Raw genomic sequence first — 18,793 nt, 5'->3', positions numbered from 1 at the left:
ATACATCTGGATGCATGGCTTCTGCCACTGAATGTTGTGTTAAAAAAGGGAGCAAAGGGAGTTGTTATTACTGCTGTTTCTTGAGGCAATTCCTGACAGAAAGGGCTGGCTCAGCTTCCACATCTCATCTCCTGTGCATCCTCCACACGCAGTGCCAGTACTCAGCGAATTCTGCTTTGCCAGTCCCTGACAGTTTTGCCCATCCAGTGTTCACTGCTCCAATCAGTGGCAGGGTGTTGGGATCCATCTCCCTGTGGCCTCCTGGGGTCTGGCTTTTGGAAGCCTTGGGCTGCACAGGGCTGGTGTGCTGCTTCTGCCCACCCTTGTGGGGACCACACTCATGGCCATCCTCAGTTCTTCGTGATGGAGGAGCACTCTGGGTCTGGGCTGAACTGCAGGAATCACCCTGAGGACCCCTGCAGCAATTCCCACTCTGAGCCAGTGAACTCCTCTCCCTGTGCTCCTCTTGCAGAGCATCACAGTCATTGCAAGAGGAGGAACAAACCCAGATGTTTGTGATAGTATCTCCCATTTTTGTTCTCTTTTTTGTTGTTGGGCAACACTTCACCTTCAAGCTGATGACTTCCTAAACCCTTGCATTAGCTGGCCCAGCTTAAAGTATCCATTAATCCTTGAGTTTGGAAGAACAGGTTTCACCCTGTGAACCCAAGACAAAAAGGAGACAACGTTGATTTAATTTTGGGCATGAGGGGTGTACTATTTCAAAGACGAATTCATGCAGTGGCGGTCTGTGGCAATGGTAATCTTTTATTCTTAGACCACTAAGCAGAAGCAGAAGGGAGTGGATTGTCAATTGTTTGCTGTTCCCACCCAGGCAGTTTGATCTCATCATCCTGTGGCAGAAGTCACGTCCCCAAATCTGTCATCTGTGCCCTCAGCTAAACTCCCAAGGCTTTAAATTGATGTCCTTACAGGGTAGCTTTTGGATTGAGCATTTAGTTTTTATAATATTGCTTTTTAATCTTGAGCCCAGCTATAAAGCAGTGTGTCCTAGTTAAAGGAAATAGAAATAGTGTAAACTGACTTAAAAAATTAGTAAATGCAGCTGTGTTGCTCATCAAGCCATAAGCCTCACCAAGCAGGAATAAGCTGGATGAACATGATTGTTGAGTTTATGTTCTTAAATTGACCAAAATCAATTTTTCCAGTTTCTGCACTGCCTCTGCATGATAGTATCCAAGAAAAATTTCTGAATTAAGCTCTGAGTTTAAAACTTCTCAGTAAAAGCCCTAAGGAGAGGATGGTGGCAACAGTACATGAAGAAGGAGGGGGCTGGATTATCCCTAGAAGTGTGAGAGTAATACTGTCCATAGAGAATAATAAATTCTTTTGCACTTACATCTACATACATTAACGATATTTTCTCTGACATAATTGGTTTGTGCTTAGTTAGGAATTAAAGAAGAACCAGCCACAGGATCCTGTTGGTTTTGGTGCTTCTCAGGGACTAATAAATTTGTAACTATTAAGAGAAGCACGTTTGATCACAGCATCCCAAATACCCTTTCTGGCAGGAAGAACAGTGTTTTGGAATGAAAACATTGCAAAATACAGAGGACACATCCCCTTTTCGAGTGGGAAGAATAAGCAGGAATGAAAAATAGGGCATGGGAAAGAATTTTCCCAGATTTAAATACATTTTTTGCAGCACTGAATTAAAGTCAAGCTTGCAATCACAGTCTTTTACCCCACAATCAGTGGTAACAGTTTTTGTGCTACATGAGTTATGTTCTTCTTTGTTCCTACACAAAATGCATGCCAGTTATACTGTGAGCACCTGCTGCACTCCACATCCCAGCCCTGTGCCCTGTCCTGCTCCTGCTGGACAAGAAAGCTGGGGAGAGTAAGGAGGAATGTGTAAGGCATGAGCTTCTTGCTTCCTACAGCGGGGCACTACCTGCATGTGCATGTTTGCACATGGTGCCTCCTGCAGCCCTGCCTTTTCCAGCTGGGGCTGCAGCAGATTGCAGGGAAATGCTGAAGGAGAAGGAGGGTGTTGTTTGGGGAGCTCTGGCTTGGTGCAGCCTCACCCCAGGTACCAGGAAGGGCTCTGCCAGCCAGGCTGCAGAGTCCCTTGTGCTGTGCATTGCCAGCATGGCAGTTTTGGGATGCTGTTGCTGCTGTTGGGCTGGAAGTAAGTGGGAACAGCTGTGCTGCTGTGCACAAGGAGGAGAACAATAAAGCAGTTAAGGAAATGTTTTCACAATACTAAAAAATGTGAGTTCCATTTCTGGGGAAGAAGGGGGAAGCCACAAGTGTTTTGCAGAACCTGCCACTGCCCCAAGTTCAGCCTTACCCGTGAAGGGCTGGGAGAGGGCAGAACTGGGAGCTTGGTTTTGAAATTGCCCAATTCCCTGGGGCTGAGACCTCACTGAACTGGGAACGGGGCTAATTTAGAAGCTGGGAACATGGCACCTCCAAAGCCTGGTTTGTGAGGTTGGAGTTTATGGTTTTATTTAGACCCGTCCCTTAGCAAAGTGAAAGGCAAACTTTTGCCACCTGCTGTCTGGCTCCACCAAGGTCCAGCTGGTGTGAAGCTGAGTTCACTTTGAACCCATCTCAGCTTTTCTGAGGCATAGGTGTTGCCTGTGGTGGCCTTCCCTAGCACCCCTTCCAGAGGGCATCTCTGCTGAGACCAGTGTGGCAAAGGAGAAGGTCAGGAACAGGCTTTCCTCTGCTTCTCTTCACATCTGCACAGCCTGTGACTCAGCCCTGCCAGCTCCTTCCCTAGTGTTCGTCACTTCAGGAAGTTTCATCTCTGCCTCAGGGCTTCCCTGGGTGACCCTAACAACTTTCTTTTCCACTTCCATTTTGCCCTGATTTCTCCAACTCCATTTTTGGGGGGAGCTCCTTTTCAAAGGTGTTTCTTCTGTGTCTGCTTCACCTTGACTTCCCTGCACAGCTCCGAGGACATCTTGCATTCACTTCATGCTGGCTATTTTCTCCTGATCCTCTTCCTTCTCCTGCTCCACCTCCTACTCTCTCTTGTAGAGGATTTCTTGGACTGCTCCTGGTTTTCTTTGAGAATATACTCGAGTAAGTGTGGGCAGGGTTCCTGTTGCAGTAGTCCATGAAACATCCATTTAAGCTTCACTCTGCTTTTCTTTCCTGTTTTCTAAGGAAACATCCCTGGACTGCACACTGGGCAACAGGGTTTTTCATGTGTCCCTCCCTTAGATGTTCTCTCAGATGAGATGGAAAGACTCTCTCTGATACCTCCAAAGAGCTAAAATTGAGACATGCACTCCATGTCTTTTTCTTGCCAGCCAATATGCTGCATAGCTTAAGAGGACCCAAAGTCAATACATGTTTTCCTGTTAGTCTCCTAAGGGATGCATTTGGAAAAGCTTACTGCCCTCACCCTCTTCTTTTGAAAAGCAATCTGTCTGCCCTGCAGGGGGTTAAAAAAAAAAAGTGTGATCTGGATTTTTCTGTGTGCTGGGAGTTTGCTGCTGCTCAGCGTGCCCACCCTTTGTGTGTGTGTGCAGGTGACCGGACCTCGTTCCGAGTGCAGGTGCGGCAGGTGGAGGACTACCCCGTGGACCTCTACTACCTGATGGACCTGTCCCTGTCCATGAACGACGACCTGGACAACATCCGCAATCTGGGGACCAAGCTGGCTGAAGAGATGCGAAAGCTCACCAGCAATTTCCGTCTGGGCTTTGGCTCTTTCGTGGACAAAAACATTTCTCCTTTCTCCTACACGGCGCCAAGATACCAAAACAATCCCTGCATTGGGTGAGTGGTGGGTGCACCCTGGAGGGGCAAGGTCTGTGTTTGCACAGAGCCTGGCTGCAGTCTTCATGTGCCTTTTTGCTGTAAATAATGAACCACACTTCAGCCCTGGTTTTTGGGAATGATGATGATGAGTCTGACTGTCACTGTGATACTTGAGCAGTTCAAAACAGGACGGCTTCTAATTTTGCTGTGGCTGTTGGGAGATCTCTGCATCTAGACATGGGAAACTGTTGTACCAGGGAGCCTGAAGCTATTTTTAAGTACCTGAAAAGGATGCAGACATAGCAGGCTTTTTTACAGCCTTTAAGGAAAAGGAGCCAGAGCCAGAAATTCCTGATTTCTGATCCTAGCTCTGAGTCATAGTTTGGCGTTGAGTAAATCAATTAAGCTTTTTGTCTGCATTTTACAGATAAGGAGACCAAGGCAATGTAACTTCTTCTCAACAAAAGTGTTTAGAGGAACTGAGATTTGTGATGGCCTATAGTGCTGATTAATGAGTTTTTGTAGAGTGTTTTTAAGGTGGCAGGAAGGTTTTTTCATCTTTATTGCTGTGGAAGGAAAGCAAACTGGCAGTTACAAAAGACACAAATGATGTGGTTTACTTTATGGTGATATCAGAACCCTCATCCCTTTATTTCCTTTTTTTTTGTTTTTTTGCTTGTGTCTTTGCAAGTGTCTCTTTGTTTGCCTTTTAACCACCAGAGATGGGATCAACTCCATTGAACTGAGGATTATGCTGGAGTGAAATTGGGTGTAGGGAAGGGTGTCCAAGGTCAGATGTGTTTGGGTGTTGGCACTGAAGGATGGATACAGCAGCAAGTGCCCTCCTGGGGGAGTGTCACCACTGACACCTTTGTAGTGCCCATCTTCACCTCATCCATAAGTGGATGCTTCCTAGTCCTGTGCTTTCATTTGAGCCATTTGTGGATGCTTACACTGTAAGATCACCTCATGCATGGATGCCAAGCTCTGTGAGGCAGATAAAGACAGCTTGCATCAGCTGTGAGTTTCTAGGCCAGCTTTTGGCACTGACCAATCATTGGCATCTCACTGCACATTGCTTGTTGACCAGACGAAAATTATCTGTATTCACTTTTCACCAGTTCTGTCCAGAGTGGAAAGTCAAATGGATTTTAACACTGAAAACTCTTGCTTTAATCAAAAGTGACCACACTGAGCCAGGAAGGTGTCTCTGCCACGATGGCATTGCACACCACACTCTTCATAGAGCTTCTCCCAGAAATTTGGCATAGCCTCGAGGGATCCTCTGTTATCTCTGTCCTCCTCAGTCTCTGACACCTGCCCTCAGGGTGGAGACAGGCTCCAGCTGGAGAAATCTTGGAAACTTTGTTTGGCTGGTGTGTGATTTAATTGGTGTGACATGGCTTTTGCTGAGTGAAGCAGAGTGAAACATGCAGGAGATGGGTGCAGAAGGAGGAGAGGATGGAACTGGACAACTCAGCAACAAAGGTGTACCTGGAACTTCCAGTGACCTTTTACCAAGAACATCCAGAGCTGTCACCTCAGCTCTTCCCACCATGGTCAGGCTATCTAAGTGAACATACATGTGTTCCTTTGGCTTTACCCAGGTCATTGCTTTTCTTTCTCTGGGTTACTTTAAGCCAGCCTGGTCTTGGGAAAACATTTAGGAAGGACTGCCTGTGGCAGCTCATCTGGTAGGTGCTCCCTTCCAGTCGCCATGTGCCTCCTCTTCATCCAAAGCAGGGGTGCTGGCTCCCTGCTCTCTGATGGAATCTCCTTCCCCAGCCTGCTCTGTGTGGGGGCTCTGGCTGCTGCCATGTGTTCCTGGTGCAGTGAGTGGGTTGTCAGGTGTTGTTTTGTCTGCAGCTATTTCTGGTGTCAAAACAAACCATTCAGCATCTAAGAAAAGCTGCAAGTGAACACGAGCTGCAGTGGGTGCTTTTTTCCCCTGGTCCAGGCTCTCCCCTCCTCTACCTTGTGCTGGTGACTGACTTGCAGGTGTGGGTGGGGTGCAGCCCCGTTTCCCTTGTCTCCTTCATCACCTCTGCTCCTGACTCAGCATCCTGATGGGCTAAGGGCAGCTTGCTGAGACCCTGCAGTGCAGATGTTTCAGACATGGCAGACTCCTTGCCTTGCCCTGGGCGTGAGCATGATGCAAGTCTGGATGTGGATCATGGATCAAAAGGGATGGCTCTAATTGCCAGCCAAGTCCAGGGCAATGAGACCTCTCCACAGTTAGGGGTTTGTGTATGTGTGTATGGAAATCCCTGCTTTGGGGTCCCTTGTGAGGAATTTGAGTTCTCAGTGATGGTAAATTTTAAATACTCCTTTGTGTAAAAAGCCTCTTGCAACTTACCCAGAGTGGGTCATGTGTCAGCAGAAGCTTTTAATTGTACTCTGGGTTATATGTTTAAAGATAAGAGTGAATTAGTGCCAGGCCAACTCCTTTTTAAACACATTTCTTCTTAACCCTTCCCATCCCTCTCTCCTGCACACACTCACTGATTTCCCTGCCACAGGAGCTGCTCTGCTGAGCTCTCCAGGTGAACACCAAAACTGCCTTCTCATGATTTTGTATGGGAAAAAAAAAGGTTTCCTGGTAGCCTGCCAAGACATTTCTCTGCCTTAGGGTGCCCCTCCCACCTTTCTGCTCCAGTGGTGCCCTGGGAAGCAGAGATGATGTTTGCTCACCAGCTTGCAGGGAGAGTGGGAGGAAGCTTGAGCTGGTGTTGGTTATTGCTCCATCTCGTACTGGGCAATTGCCAGGTGCCTGGTGATGTGCAGTAGGTGTAGGGTGGCTCGTACTGGCAAGAAAACTGGATGACACAGTGAAAATCTATACTGCAGAGGAGGGGAAAGGTAACCCACAGGCTCTGCAGGTGTGGGACACGGCTCCCATGCCTCTCCTGGGCTGCTGGAGAGCGTGGATCTGCCAAAATGCAGCCTCCCTGTCACTGGGTTGCATCCTGGGCTGCAGATTCCCAGTGAAAACCACTTTATGAGTGCTAAAACCACAGAGCTGCATGGCCCAGGGTGGGCTGGTGCTCAGTGTCTCCACTTACATGGTACATGGAGAGAGATGTTCACTCCTGGTGGGATCTCTGGAAACTTCAGCTTCTGAAAGCCCCTGAGGGGAAAAAAATATGGGCTCTACTGTAGGGCTTTGTAGAGAAATAGCCAGAAATTGAAGTGTCCAAAATATGAAGCACTGCCAAAGTATTCCAACCCTCTGAACAAAATCTTAGAGACCAACCTGGTAGAGCTGGGAGCTTCTGCAGTTCTTGGCCGCGGGTGCGGTTCCTCCCGGCTGACCACTCCTCTGTTCTTCCCACAGTTATAAGCTGTTCCCCAGCTGTGTCCCATCCTTTGGCTTCCGCCACCTCCTGTCCCTGACGGATAAAGTCGACCGTTTCAATGAAGAAGTCCAGAAACAGAAAGTTTCCCGCAACCGAGATGCTCCCGAGGGCGGCTTCGATGCCATTTTGCAGGCTGCTGTGTGCAAGGTGAGTTGCTCTGATTTCTGGAGGTTTCTTCTGCTCTGTTCTTGAACCAAGGCGAAGCTTCAGTTTGCCATTTCCTGGAAGTAACCACTAAATTTTTCTTGGAGAAACTGAAAAATGCTTTCAGAAGTAGAGGCTTTTGTTTTTATGTGCTTCTGTAGATAAAAAGGAAAAAAAGGTTAATTCTTTTTCTAGTCTAAAGGGATAAAAATGGAGCTTTTGCAAACGCAGATTTAGAACTGAGATTTCATGACACAGTTAGACCTTTGGTGCTGAGCACCTGGGACAGAATCCTTCCAGAGTCACATACACTTGTGTGCAGGAGCACTTCATATCAGCTCAGTGTGTTTTTTTAAGGGTGTGTCAAATACATCTTGCAGCAGTAGACCCATGTTGAGGGTTGGAGCTGGTTCCTACTGCTCATACTTTCCCTCTTTGTGTGTGGGGGGATGATCTCACCTCTGGGTGCTGACAGCCTTTTCTCCCCCTTTGTCAGCAGAACTGGAGCGGAGTTCATTAGCTTGGTGCCATGTTAGCCATGTCCTTAGGGTTCTTGGAGATGCTTGCTTGGAGATCTTTCTGGAACAAGTAGTTGGATTGCTCCATATCCCTTTGTCATGAATGAAAGTGTTTGCTTCACTCTGACATGAGGCTGAGCTTCCCTGCTTATCAGGAATGGCTCTATTTGCTTTTCCCCCTATTGCTGCAATTTGCTTTGTTTGATTCAGCCTTGCTTAGTCCTTTTGGTTGGGCATGTTTTCTTCTGGGTCTGAATTATGGGAGCTGGGAGATAGGCATGGTCTGTGGGAGTGATGGGATGCAGGCATGTGGGAAACCAGATCTTTCCTTGCCTGGGTTGACTTCTCTGTGTTTCATGGTCTTGGCAGGACAGAACCTGCCCCATTGGGGCAACTTCCCACAGATATTGTTGTTGGCACAACTACTGTACTGCTCCCAATAGCTGTGGATAGAAAGTGCTTCTCATTTTTGGAGAGGTGACTCCCATGGTTAGAGAAGGGATGGCTCAGGGTGGTGACTCAGTTGTGCCATTCACCATGTGGGTTTTTGCACTCCCTTCCATGATGTTACTGCAAAAACAGGCAAATATTCCCTATAGTGCAGCAGCACTTCAGTGTGTATCACAAGGGCTCATTTCTGAAGTGTTGGTGGAAGGCAGGAGACCTGCAAGATATTTCCTCTATATTTGTGGCAGTCTCAGACTGTTGGTAAGGATCAAAATCTTTAACTGACCTTCTTGAATGTGCAGCCTGGTCCCTTCTAAATGTAGAAGATGAATGGTACCATCTAAATTGAGGAATGAGCACCCTCAAGGAAGGGTGAGCAAAGGTGAGCATGTGCACATGCATGACTGTTGGCATGATGTGGCAGGTCATGACAGCGAATTTCTGCAGCCACAGCAGTTAATTAATTACTGGAGCTTGGGTGTGGAAAAGGAAGTCCATGGGCCTGGTGTGCAAGGCAGGAGAACTGGCTGTGCCATGACTCATGCTGCATTGGCAGTGCCTTGCTCTGGGCAGAGCAGCTGCCTCTCATCACAGCCATGAGCAGCAAAGATTCTGTCTGTCCAGAGTTAAAAAAGGCAAAATTTCAAGGCAGCTGATTGACATTAGGACAGTCCCAGAGTCAAAATGGGAACTTATTGCTTAATTTCCCTTGTGGTCCCTAAGCAAAGGCCCAGACTGGTCAGCAGCTGTGGGTTGTGGTGAGGCTCAACACCACTGAGGTGGGTGAGGGTTGCAGACATCTGGGGTGGCAGTGAAGTGCAGCTTGCTGACAAGGATGTTCTTGGCATGGAGTTTTTCATCCTGCAGTGACTAATGGCATATCATGGGGATGAAAACCCCAGAGGCAGACAGCAATTTCTGTTAATTCATTAACTATTCCCCCTCCCATGCAAGGAGAGCAGCATATGGGTACCTTGGTGACTTCTGAGGTGGGTTTCCTCGTCACTGCTGTGGCACCCCATTGCATCTCACTGGCATGCCCCAGCTTTTTCCAGGATAGTTATCACCTTAGAAAGTTCCTGCCTTGAGGCAGTGTGTTGCCCATGAAGCTCTTTGTGCTCAGCATCAAGGGGAGAGCAGGTCAGGGCATAGCAGAGCCTCGCTGTCTCCAAGCCATGGTGTCTAAACAAGGCCTTCTCTTCCCCTTCTGAGGTGTCACAAACTGTTGTTCCTGTGTTGACTAGATGTTTTTACACTGGAATGCATAGCAAGCATTTCTTCTGCATGAGCTGCCTAAGGGCTCTGTAGCACTCAGTGATGTTTTGGCCTGGTCTTCAGCCCAAGGAATGGGGAAAGTTTGTACAGCTAATAGAGACTAAGGAGCAGGCCCAGGGTTTGGCTGCTTTCTGAAAGATGGAGGTATGGTAAATGTTATTCTCGAGGCAATGAAAGAGCCAGAGACAATAAGCCTTTATTCTGATGCTAAAATAGTATGCCAGAAATATAATATAATCAGCCTTCTATAATTAATATAATGAAATATAATCAGCCTTCCATAATTACATTTTCCATTTGCAGTATTTTGGTTTTTTGCCATTCTGTAAGTGCAAGCCTCATATGGCTTGGTGGTATGTGTAAGTTTGAGATCTTAAATGCTAAGATGAAATGAGAAGATAATGCTAGATTGGAAAATAAAGCGTCTTTTGGAATGGTTTTGGTTGGTGCTTGCTAGACACTGGTAGCTGGAGATAGCCAAGGCATCTGGGAGACACTGAGGTGCCTTTCAGAGCAATACCAAATGAAGGAGGTTTTGGCTTTTGATCCCTAAGGCATATTTGCCTTGCACCTGTATCTGTTTCTTGCGCTCAAGAAGGTCTGCACCTGAAAAACTGGTGAGGTTTTAGACAAATTGATGAATCTGGAGGGGTCTCCTGGCAACTGAGTCTTGGCAATTGAATGGCTTTTATTCAGTGCCCAAAATATAAATGTAGGTATTTATTCAGGCATGGAAATACAGGCTTTGCAGCTTTTTCAATAGTATTTGGAGGCAGCTGTGGCAATTTTTCCAGTCACTATTGGCTGTATGGAGTGAGAAGTTTGTTTTTTGGGGTGCAGAAGGCAACTGCAACTGGTTGTAGGAGTAGGGGCAGGATCCATAGCATCCCAAGCCCTGTGGAAATATGTTACTCTGCTTTGGGTCCAGTCCCACCCCTGCTTTAAAAATCCTTCTTATCCCATAAGGATCAAAAACCAGATGAGAGGGTAGGCATCAGTGCAGGGTTTTTTGTTCAGCAATCCCAGTCCAATAAAAATAAATGAAATTCTCCTTGGTTATTTGCTTTAAGCGGAGCGGAGTGCTGCTCTGGGTTTCTCAGTGGAAACTGCATGCTGAAGAGCTGTATTTTCCAGTGCCTTGAGGCCGCTGGCAGAGGCCAGTGTGAGATGCTCCTTGGCATGCCAGCCTCCTTGGGGGGCTTTTTTCATAGGTTTACAGCTTTTTTTGGTGTGGGATCAGCACTGGCTCAGCCAGCCCATCCAAGGCACCCTGGTTTGATGCTCTGAGGCATCACATACTTTCAGTGCCTGGATAATGACACTGAGATTGTGGGTGCTCTTTGCTTTTTGGGAGTGAGTTCCTGAACTGAGCTGCCACAGCAGTTCTGATATTGTTTATATGGGAAAATTGTGTTGGAGTCATGGAGAGTTTGTCTGCAAAGGAATTCTTAACCCATGATTTAAAGGTGGGCTTAGCAGGCAGGTGACCAGCACCAGCACCCCTGAAGTGACTTTGTAACTGCTGCTTGAATGCAGTTCCTTTTCTTTGTGTGCAGCACATTTCTACGGAAATGAAACTCAGATTAATCCTTCTAATCTCTTTGGGAGTTTCTTGGCCTTAATCATTTAAAAAGAAATCAGCTTTGGATACTCAAAGAAAAGTGAATTGGATGGGCTTCTGTCTGGTGGCTGAGTAGACTGAAAACTGCCTCTTGCATTATTAGAGCTGTAATCACTTTTGGGTTGAGTTCTTAAGAAGTTACATTTTGGCACGAGGTTTTAGCCTTTTGTCCAGTGGGGTAACTTCAGAGGAATGAATCCTGCTTCCCAGAGCAAAAAGTATTCATTACTTCCTGAGCTGGACTGTAACGTGCTGGTGCATGCTAAAGGATGTGTGTTGCCAAAAATTTCTTCCTATGGCCTTATATGCATCGTGGGGGTCTTTAAAATGTCAATAAAGAAAATAAACCTTCTGTAATTGGGAGGAAAAAGGAATCTACTCTAGAATAATGTCCCTGAAGCAAGAGTTATATTTATTGGAAAGATCAGCAGGCTTTGGGCTATGACTCACATTTGGAGGTGAAAATTGCGCTGGCACATGTGATTCTACACCCTTCTGCCTGCTCTGCCCTCCTGCCCTGCCCACGCCACTGCCTTCCATAGGAAAGGCCAGCACCTTCCTGTAAACAGGGCAGAGTTTGGGTTTTGCTAAATAAGCTGAGCAGTAACTCTGGAGGAGCTGGGTATCTCCATCTGCACCGTGTTCCCATCAGTGACCCAGCTTTTCCCTTGTGCTTTCCCAAAGGATTTGTGTGCTGGTACTCTGAGCCAGGTCCTGGAGGGAGGGGGATGCTGGAAGTGTGTGGGCAGGGAAGGTGTGGGGCAGTGTCTTTACTGGCAGCTGGTCAGTGTGGCCAGCCCAAGGGGAAGCTCTGGACAATGGGACTTTCTGCCTCCAGTCTGTGCGTGGCAGGATCTCCCTGCCATGGCCAGCAGCAAGACCCCTGCTCACCCAGCTTGGCAGTGACCTGGCAGCAGGAGCAGCCACTGAGGGGGTTTGCTGCAGCACAGTGGTTTGCAATAATTTCATTTGGGCACCTCTGTTTCCTTCCACTTCCATTGCAACAAAATGCTTCAGTGTGCTGTTATAGGCACAGATCTGCTTCCTGGGCTGCTGGAAACTTGGAAACCTGGGGAAGCTCCATGGGAGGGAAATGTTTGTAATCTAGATCTTATCCCTTTACTTGAAAAAAAAAAAATCTGTCCTTGCATCTCTCTTCATGAAAAGACAGTGATAACGTCTGGTCCTTGCACAGAGGGACCAAGGAGGGGTCAGAGGACATTTCATGTGCTGTGCTTGATGCCTCAGTGCTTTCCTAGGGACCACTACAGCATGTCTTGGCATTACCATGCTTTTAAATAGGCAGGAGTTTCTCAGAGCAGCACTGTAGAGTGGTTGTGTGGGATTAGTGCCAGCACCAATGGCAAAGGTCCCTGCTCTGTTCTGGCTGTGTGTACCCTGGCCCTCCTGGGCTGTGGTGCAGGGGGATGAAGCTGCCTGGGGTTTGTGTAGAGTTGTACAATGAAATAGCAGAGGCACCATGGCTTCCAGGAGATGTGTGCAGAAGGGGATCAGGGCAGAGTGTGGTTGCACCAAAGCCAGTGCCCTCAGGCAGGGACCTCACCTTGTCAGTACAAAAGCTCAGAAACAGCCTTTATGAGCGGGCAGCAATGAAAATGCTGAGCAGGGATATTGCAGCTCTTGCTGTTGTGTTGGCCACTCCACAGAGCTGAGGAAACAAGGTCAGATTAAATGTCTGTGGAGGAAATTGGCAGGTCTCCTTTGGCTATAAAAGCAGCTGAAATTCTTACTCTTGGATCTGGGCAGAGAAGGTCTGGTGGACAGTCCACATACCTCCTCATGCCTTTTAAATTGTGTTGGAAGGAGTTGCTGGGAAATGCTGGATGGGCTCCTGACATTTTGTTTTCATACCAGGGATGGGTGATCAGGAGCATGGTACTCTCCTAATTAATGCTAATGGGTGTGCTGCTGGCCAGGCACATGGCTGGGACCATGTGCAGGGTGAGGGGTGAAGCGTTGGCAGGGGCAGGCTGCTGTCTCACAGGGTTTGCTTTCCCCCAGGAGAAGATTGGCTGGCGTAAGGAGGCATCTCACCTGCTGGTCTTCACCACGGATGATGTGCCCCACATAGCCCTGGATGGGAAGCTGGGGGGGCTGGTGCAGCCCCATGATGGCCAGTGCCACCTGAACGAAGCCAACGAGTACAGCGCGTCCAGCCAGCTGGTGAGTGGGGCACAGAGCCCAGCCCTTGGAGACCTCGAGAACCTCTCTGGAGACCAGCCAACCCCTACTCCAGCAGAATTTGGCAAATGCAGTGCCTGGTTTAACCCAGCTTCTGCAATTTGCAAATAAAATTTGCTCTTCCTTTGGGCATTCCCCCGTAGGGAATGCTTCTGTGATGGTCAAAAATGAGTTGGTGACTTAGTGAGTTCCTTCAAAGCTTGTTGCAAGGGGTGGAAAAGTAACTTGGTGTCCTGAAAAGCATTACGTTTTGCCTGCAAAGTGTAGAGGAAACAGAATATGTCATCCGTTTTCTAAAATATGTCTGAGGAGGGTGGAGTCTGAGAACTGTCCAGAGGACTCTTCCTGAGGAGGGTGTATCTACCTTGATGTGACTACGCTAGCAAGTACAACAGAATGCTCCTTTTATGTATAGCCTTTGAACACCACACTAACATAAGTCTTACTAATAAACAGGCAAACTAGGCCTTTTTAAAAATTGAACTCAGCGGAGAAAACTTCTGGGATGAATGAGCTTGTGCCTGCCACTTCATTATCCCATCCTTCTGCAGAAAGGTGCTTTATTCAGCAGGTCACATGCACTAATTATGATTTTTGTTCCTGAATGTTACCCTGTGAGGGGAAGGGAAATTGGGTGCCTGTGTTAAGGTCAGAAGCTGGTCTCTACAGTGGAACCCCCTGTGCAGTCCTACCAAGTGGATGGATATGGAAGGGAGCACAGTCCCCAAACTGGCTCCCTTATGTGGAGTCAGTGCTGGGGAGCTGGCATGGGATGCTGCCTTGGTGTTCCCATGTTTGAATCTCAGAGGCTCTCAATCCACCCTCTGGTCCTCAAGTGAATGAGATGTTTTTTCCCAAGGACAGCACTTCAGAAGCTGGCGGGAGTTTTAAACTCAAGCTGCTCTCTAGAAGCTGAGCCCTGCTTCATTCTTTTGTTGCTAGAGCAGTGTCTCCCTGCCATCCTCTCTGCCTGGGAAATCTGCAGAATTAAAGAGCTTATTGTAATCTCTTTGTGGTCCCAGTATGCAGAAAGAACAGGCAAAGGATGTTTCTGCTTTAGGACAAAAAAATTTTGTATATTTCCACTTTCTGTAGTTCTGGATCTCCCTACCTCTGACCCCTTGAAGTAGCAGCCATTTAGCACATGTGCATCTGCTGATGGCAAAATAGGAAGGGGAAAGAAATAACCCCTGTTTTGGGTATTGCTGTGGCTAGTGGTGTTGTCAGTCATGCATTTTAGTGAGCAGTGCTGTAGAAATATTTAACAGATTTCTACTATTTCCGTTGGGATTGTGCTAGTACATCAAGGACTTCATCCCACAGCAATACACGCCATGTGTCTGGAATGAATTTTGCTATTGGGAAGAGAAAGGCAATGAAATTAGTCTTTTTTTCTGTTTTAGCCACCAGTCTTTCTGCCTGTTTTATTTCCCCTAGGATTATCCTTCCCTGGCACTTCTTGGGGAGAAACTTGCTGAAAACAACATCCATCTGATTTTTGCTGTTACAAAAAGTCATTACATCCTCTACAAGGTAAGTGCTGCTGAGTTGCCTGAGCTGGGGGGAGAGTGAAATGCCTCTTGAGGCCCTGGGGAGTGGAGGCAGCTGCAAACATGTGTGTGCAGTGGCAAACACGTGTGTGCAGTGGTAAGGGTGCATGCATGTGGCCACAGGCTGCCCGGTGCAGGCAGACAAGGCTCAGCCCTGCTGGTCCTTTCAGCAGAAAGCACTAAAGCCTCTTAGAGCAAACAGATATATGTGTGTTAGTGAGCATGTGAAGAGCTAAAATAGACTCCATGTTAATCTGGATGTTCGGATGGCTGCCAGGGTGCAGCGTGCCAGAGAGCAGAAACCTGCTCGGCCCATTCTGCAGTGACTTAATCCCATTACCTAATCATGCACAGCGTTTCTGCCCAGCTGTGTTTTTCCATCACGGAGTCCAGGGCCCTGACGTGCCACACACAATTTGAACTCTCCTGCCATTCCTGCTCTCCCCTTCAAAAGGGAAGTTGACCCAAGGCACAAAGACCAGCCTGTGTCCAGAGCTGCCCTGCGGGGTTTTGCTGCTCTGCGGATGCAGGGGTGGTGTTTCAGGCGGGGTTGCTTTTGGAAACCTCTGCTGAGGCCCTCGAGGCTCAAGCAGGAACAACAAGCAGCCGTGTTGCTATGGTGGGGATGCTGCTCTTCACCCATGGGGAGTGGGAGGGCTGAGCTTGTTCTCCACCCCCTCTCCTGGGGATGCTCAGGGTTGGGAGGGAAGTTGGGACAGCCACCCCTCCCTCCCTGCAGTGCCAGCTTTCCCGAGTGCACAGCAGCTGGGTCTTGCCCCCCACAGCAGCAGAGCCAGGTATGTTTGCTCCTGACCCATGGCCATGAGCTTTGTTTAATATTTGACATGCTTCATTAGCAGTGCTTTACTTTTGAAAGCTCCACATTAACCGGAGCCAAAACATACCATGTACACCACTGGGTGATGGGGCAGTGTGTGTGGCCTGTGTCCCTGGCATGGGATCAATCCCTCCTCATTCTCTGCTTTCCACTCTGCACCTCAACATTTTAATTTTTCTTCTATTTTTTTTTTTTTAAGAACTTTACCTCTTTGATCCCTGGAACAACAGTGGAGATTTTGCACAAAGATTCCAAGAATATCATTGAGCTGATTGTCAAAGCCTACAACGTAAGTGCATTTTAATACCACAGCTGCTGAAGTGAAAAGGGCTAAGAGCTTGGCCAGCTCAGCTCCCCCCGGTGTGCTCCACCCAGCTTGGCTGCCTCCCTCCCCTGTCCTCTCCACACTGCTGGAGCTGGGATGTCCACCCTGGGGAGGGAAACAAGGTGTGTGAGCAAGACAAGAAGCATGGATACCCAAGAGAGCCTGTGGGACAGCAGAAATTTTACCTAATGTTTCCTGTGTGCAGAATTACCCGCAAACACAGCCCCCATCTAAAACAGGTCTCTCTCAGAGCACCCTACCAGTAGGTAAAATAGATTCTTTCTTTTAGAGGCCTATCAAGGATGCGACTGGGCCCAGGTAAGGTTTCATTCTTGCCTTGCTCTTCATGCAGCCCACATTGGTTTTCAACACCCCATGAGTATCACCATGCTCCCAAAGGAGCCCTGCTGCAGCCTGCCTTGGCACAGTGAGGAGGACAGCAAAGGACCTGGAGTTGTACTGCTGACCTGATGTCATCCATCTCCATGCAGATCAGGGAAGCAGACCAATTAGAAGCAGCTAAATTGCATGTTCATAGCATAGTTAGTGTCAACATTTGTGCCTACTTCTCTCTGAATTCTTATGGGTCAGGTCTTCGTGATCCTGCAAGGATTTTCCCGGGTGTTGGGCATGGAGATGTGACCCCATAATAAGGTAGAGTTGTTCATGCATGGGACCTGTGGGCACAGCTTTCAGTGGCTGCAAGCTCTTCTTGGTACTATGTTCATTAGTGCAGGGAGTCAATAAGAACTTCCTTGGAGGAGTTTACACATCCAGAATCCATGTAGGGTTGTGGTGTGATCTGTAAAGTTCTTCCTTCCTGTCTCCCATCTCCCTGCAATTAAAGCACCATTTGGTTATGCCCTTGGGAAGAGTGCTTCCCAAAGTTTCACCCTCTAAGGAAGGCAATGAATAGTTAAGGCTGCTAATGAGGCCCAGGAGACACTGCCAATCAAAAGCCCAGTTGTCCCAGTTTGTCCCCTTGAGGTTGGAGAGTCTTGTGACTGAGATGCTTGGCTGGGGAGAAATAAATTAATATTTATTCCACGTTGACTTTGCATGTGGCCTCAGTGCCCTCAGGTAGAAACCTCCCTTTGCCTTGTTTTTGCAGCTGTAAGATGCATCCATGCCTCCATTTCACCACCCCTCAAGCCTTTGCAGATCAATACTGCTGAAGCTGATGAAAACCATTGGGAATCCTGTAGCTGCACCACTGCTTCCTCTTTTTGCTTGTGAGCTTTCCAGCAGAGCTGCCTGGAAACCACTTGGGTGCTTGACCAAGGTGGAATGAGCTCTGTGGGTTGCCTGACTGCTGAGACTGGGGTTAGTTTCCTGCCTGTTCAGCTGGGTGATAGGTGTGGGTGGACCCCCAGGAATGCTGTGTGGAGCTGGCAGCTCCTGCCTGTGCCATGGTCAGCCTGGGGCCACTGGAAACCTGGCACCCACCCAGCCCGTCTCCTCTTGGTAGCTTTGTTTTTTTCCTGAAATGACAGAGGAAATTCTCACTGAAGGATATGGCTAAAATTCTGTTTCCCAAATGGGAGTGAACCTTTTTTTATTCTCTGTGCAAAGGTAAGTCTGAGCCTGGAGAAATCCTTCATGTGCAAACAGGGACTGTCTTCTCCTGCGGGGTGGCAGTGGCTGATGTTCTGGGCCTGGGCTCAGTCCCTCCCCTTCAGTGTTTTCTCCATCTCTGGTCCTCTCTCATCTGCTTCCCCTCACTGATGCACACGTCAGACTTGCTCAGGGCTTACATTACCCTCAAGATCTCTTTTCCCCATCTCTTCATCTTCCATCTCCCTTTTCATCTGCCCAGCATGCTGTCCCCTCTCCCTCATCCCATCAGGTGTGAAGCAAAAGAGAACAGGGACTGCTTTCTCCCTGCCCTTCCCCCAAATCTCAAGATACCTGAGAGATGGCTTGTGGGAGGCTGTGCCCAGACACAGGGCTGGGATGAGAGCAATGGGATGCTGGTTTAAGAAGCACTTTCCTAAACCAAATCCAGGCAGGTCCTGGGAGTGTTTCTTGTTGCAGCCACCAGTTGCCCTCTGTGGTGGCTGTGGTGTTGTTAGAAGACACTGGTGTGTACAGTGCCAAAGGGCTGAAAATAATGGCACTGCATTTAGGGTAACAGCAGCACTGTACAGGACTAAGAGGATTTGTGTAAGAACATAGGGTGAGCCTGTGCATGGCCATACTGAGGCCTGGCCTGGTGTCCTGTTTCCTGCCATGCTACTGATGGGATGCTCTGGGGAAGAAGACAGGGGAGCCTATCAGTGTAGCAGCTAATTTCTACAGGATGGTTTGGGCAGAGCAGCATCCATAGATTAATTGGCAATTGGCACATGCAGCGTTCAGTCCACAGTCCCTACGGTCCCAGTTGCTACCCCATGAACAGCTTCTCTGTTACAGTGGAGAGATGGGAATTATTCCTTTCTTTCCTCAAGGACTGTTTAGATTCACCCGGCCAAAACTCATTTATTTCCTGTCCATTTCTAGAAGCACTGGGTCTTTGCTGGCATGTGGACCCTGCTTTTGTCATCACATGTACTGGCAAGAGGTCTGAATTATCACTTTTCCTTAATCTGGCCTCTTTGGTGAGGGCTGGGTACAAGGGGAAGAGGGATGGAGCTGGAAGCTGGCTTTGGATAATAAGCATATTTGTACAAAAAGCTCCATTTTGAAAAACTTTGTCGTTTTTGGACACCACTGGTATGAAAATCAGTTCCAGCCGTTGAAAGAATTAAACAAAACAATGTCATTCTGAATTAATATT

At 48.0% G+C, this 18,793-nt stretch overlaps 1 protein-coding gene across 1 annotated transcript in view; it reads left to right on the top strand.

Moving 5' to 3' along the window:
• Nucleotides 1-18,793, top strand: part of ITGB5 (integrin subunit beta 5) — a 56,844-nt gene that overhangs the window by 12,773 nt on the left and 25,278 nt on the right. Inside the window, exons 4-8 of the mRNA XM_039702118.1 lie at nucleotides 3,510-3,759; nucleotides 7,076-7,244; nucleotides 13,125-13,286; nucleotides 14,742-14,837; nucleotides 15,892-15,981. Of these exons, the coding sequence (XP_039558052.1) occupies nucleotides 3,510-3,759; nucleotides 7,076-7,244; nucleotides 13,125-13,286; nucleotides 14,742-14,837; nucleotides 15,892-15,981 (767 nt within the window). The remainder of the gene's footprint in view (nucleotides 1-3,509; nucleotides 3,760-7,075; nucleotides 7,245-13,124; nucleotides 13,287-14,741; nucleotides 14,838-15,891; nucleotides 15,982-18,793) is intronic.

This window comes from Passer montanus, unplaced genomic scaffold (assembly GCF_014805655.1).
Source record: "Passer montanus isolate IOZ18808 unplaced genomic scaffold, ASM1480565v1 scaffold1, whole genome shotgun sequence".
Classification (NCBI taxonomy): domain Eukaryota; kingdom Metazoa; phylum Chordata; class Aves; order Passeriformes; family Passeridae; genus Passer; species Passer montanus.
Note: the sequence above shows the minus strand (reverse complement) of the source record. Positions and strands in the feature narration are given on the sequence as shown.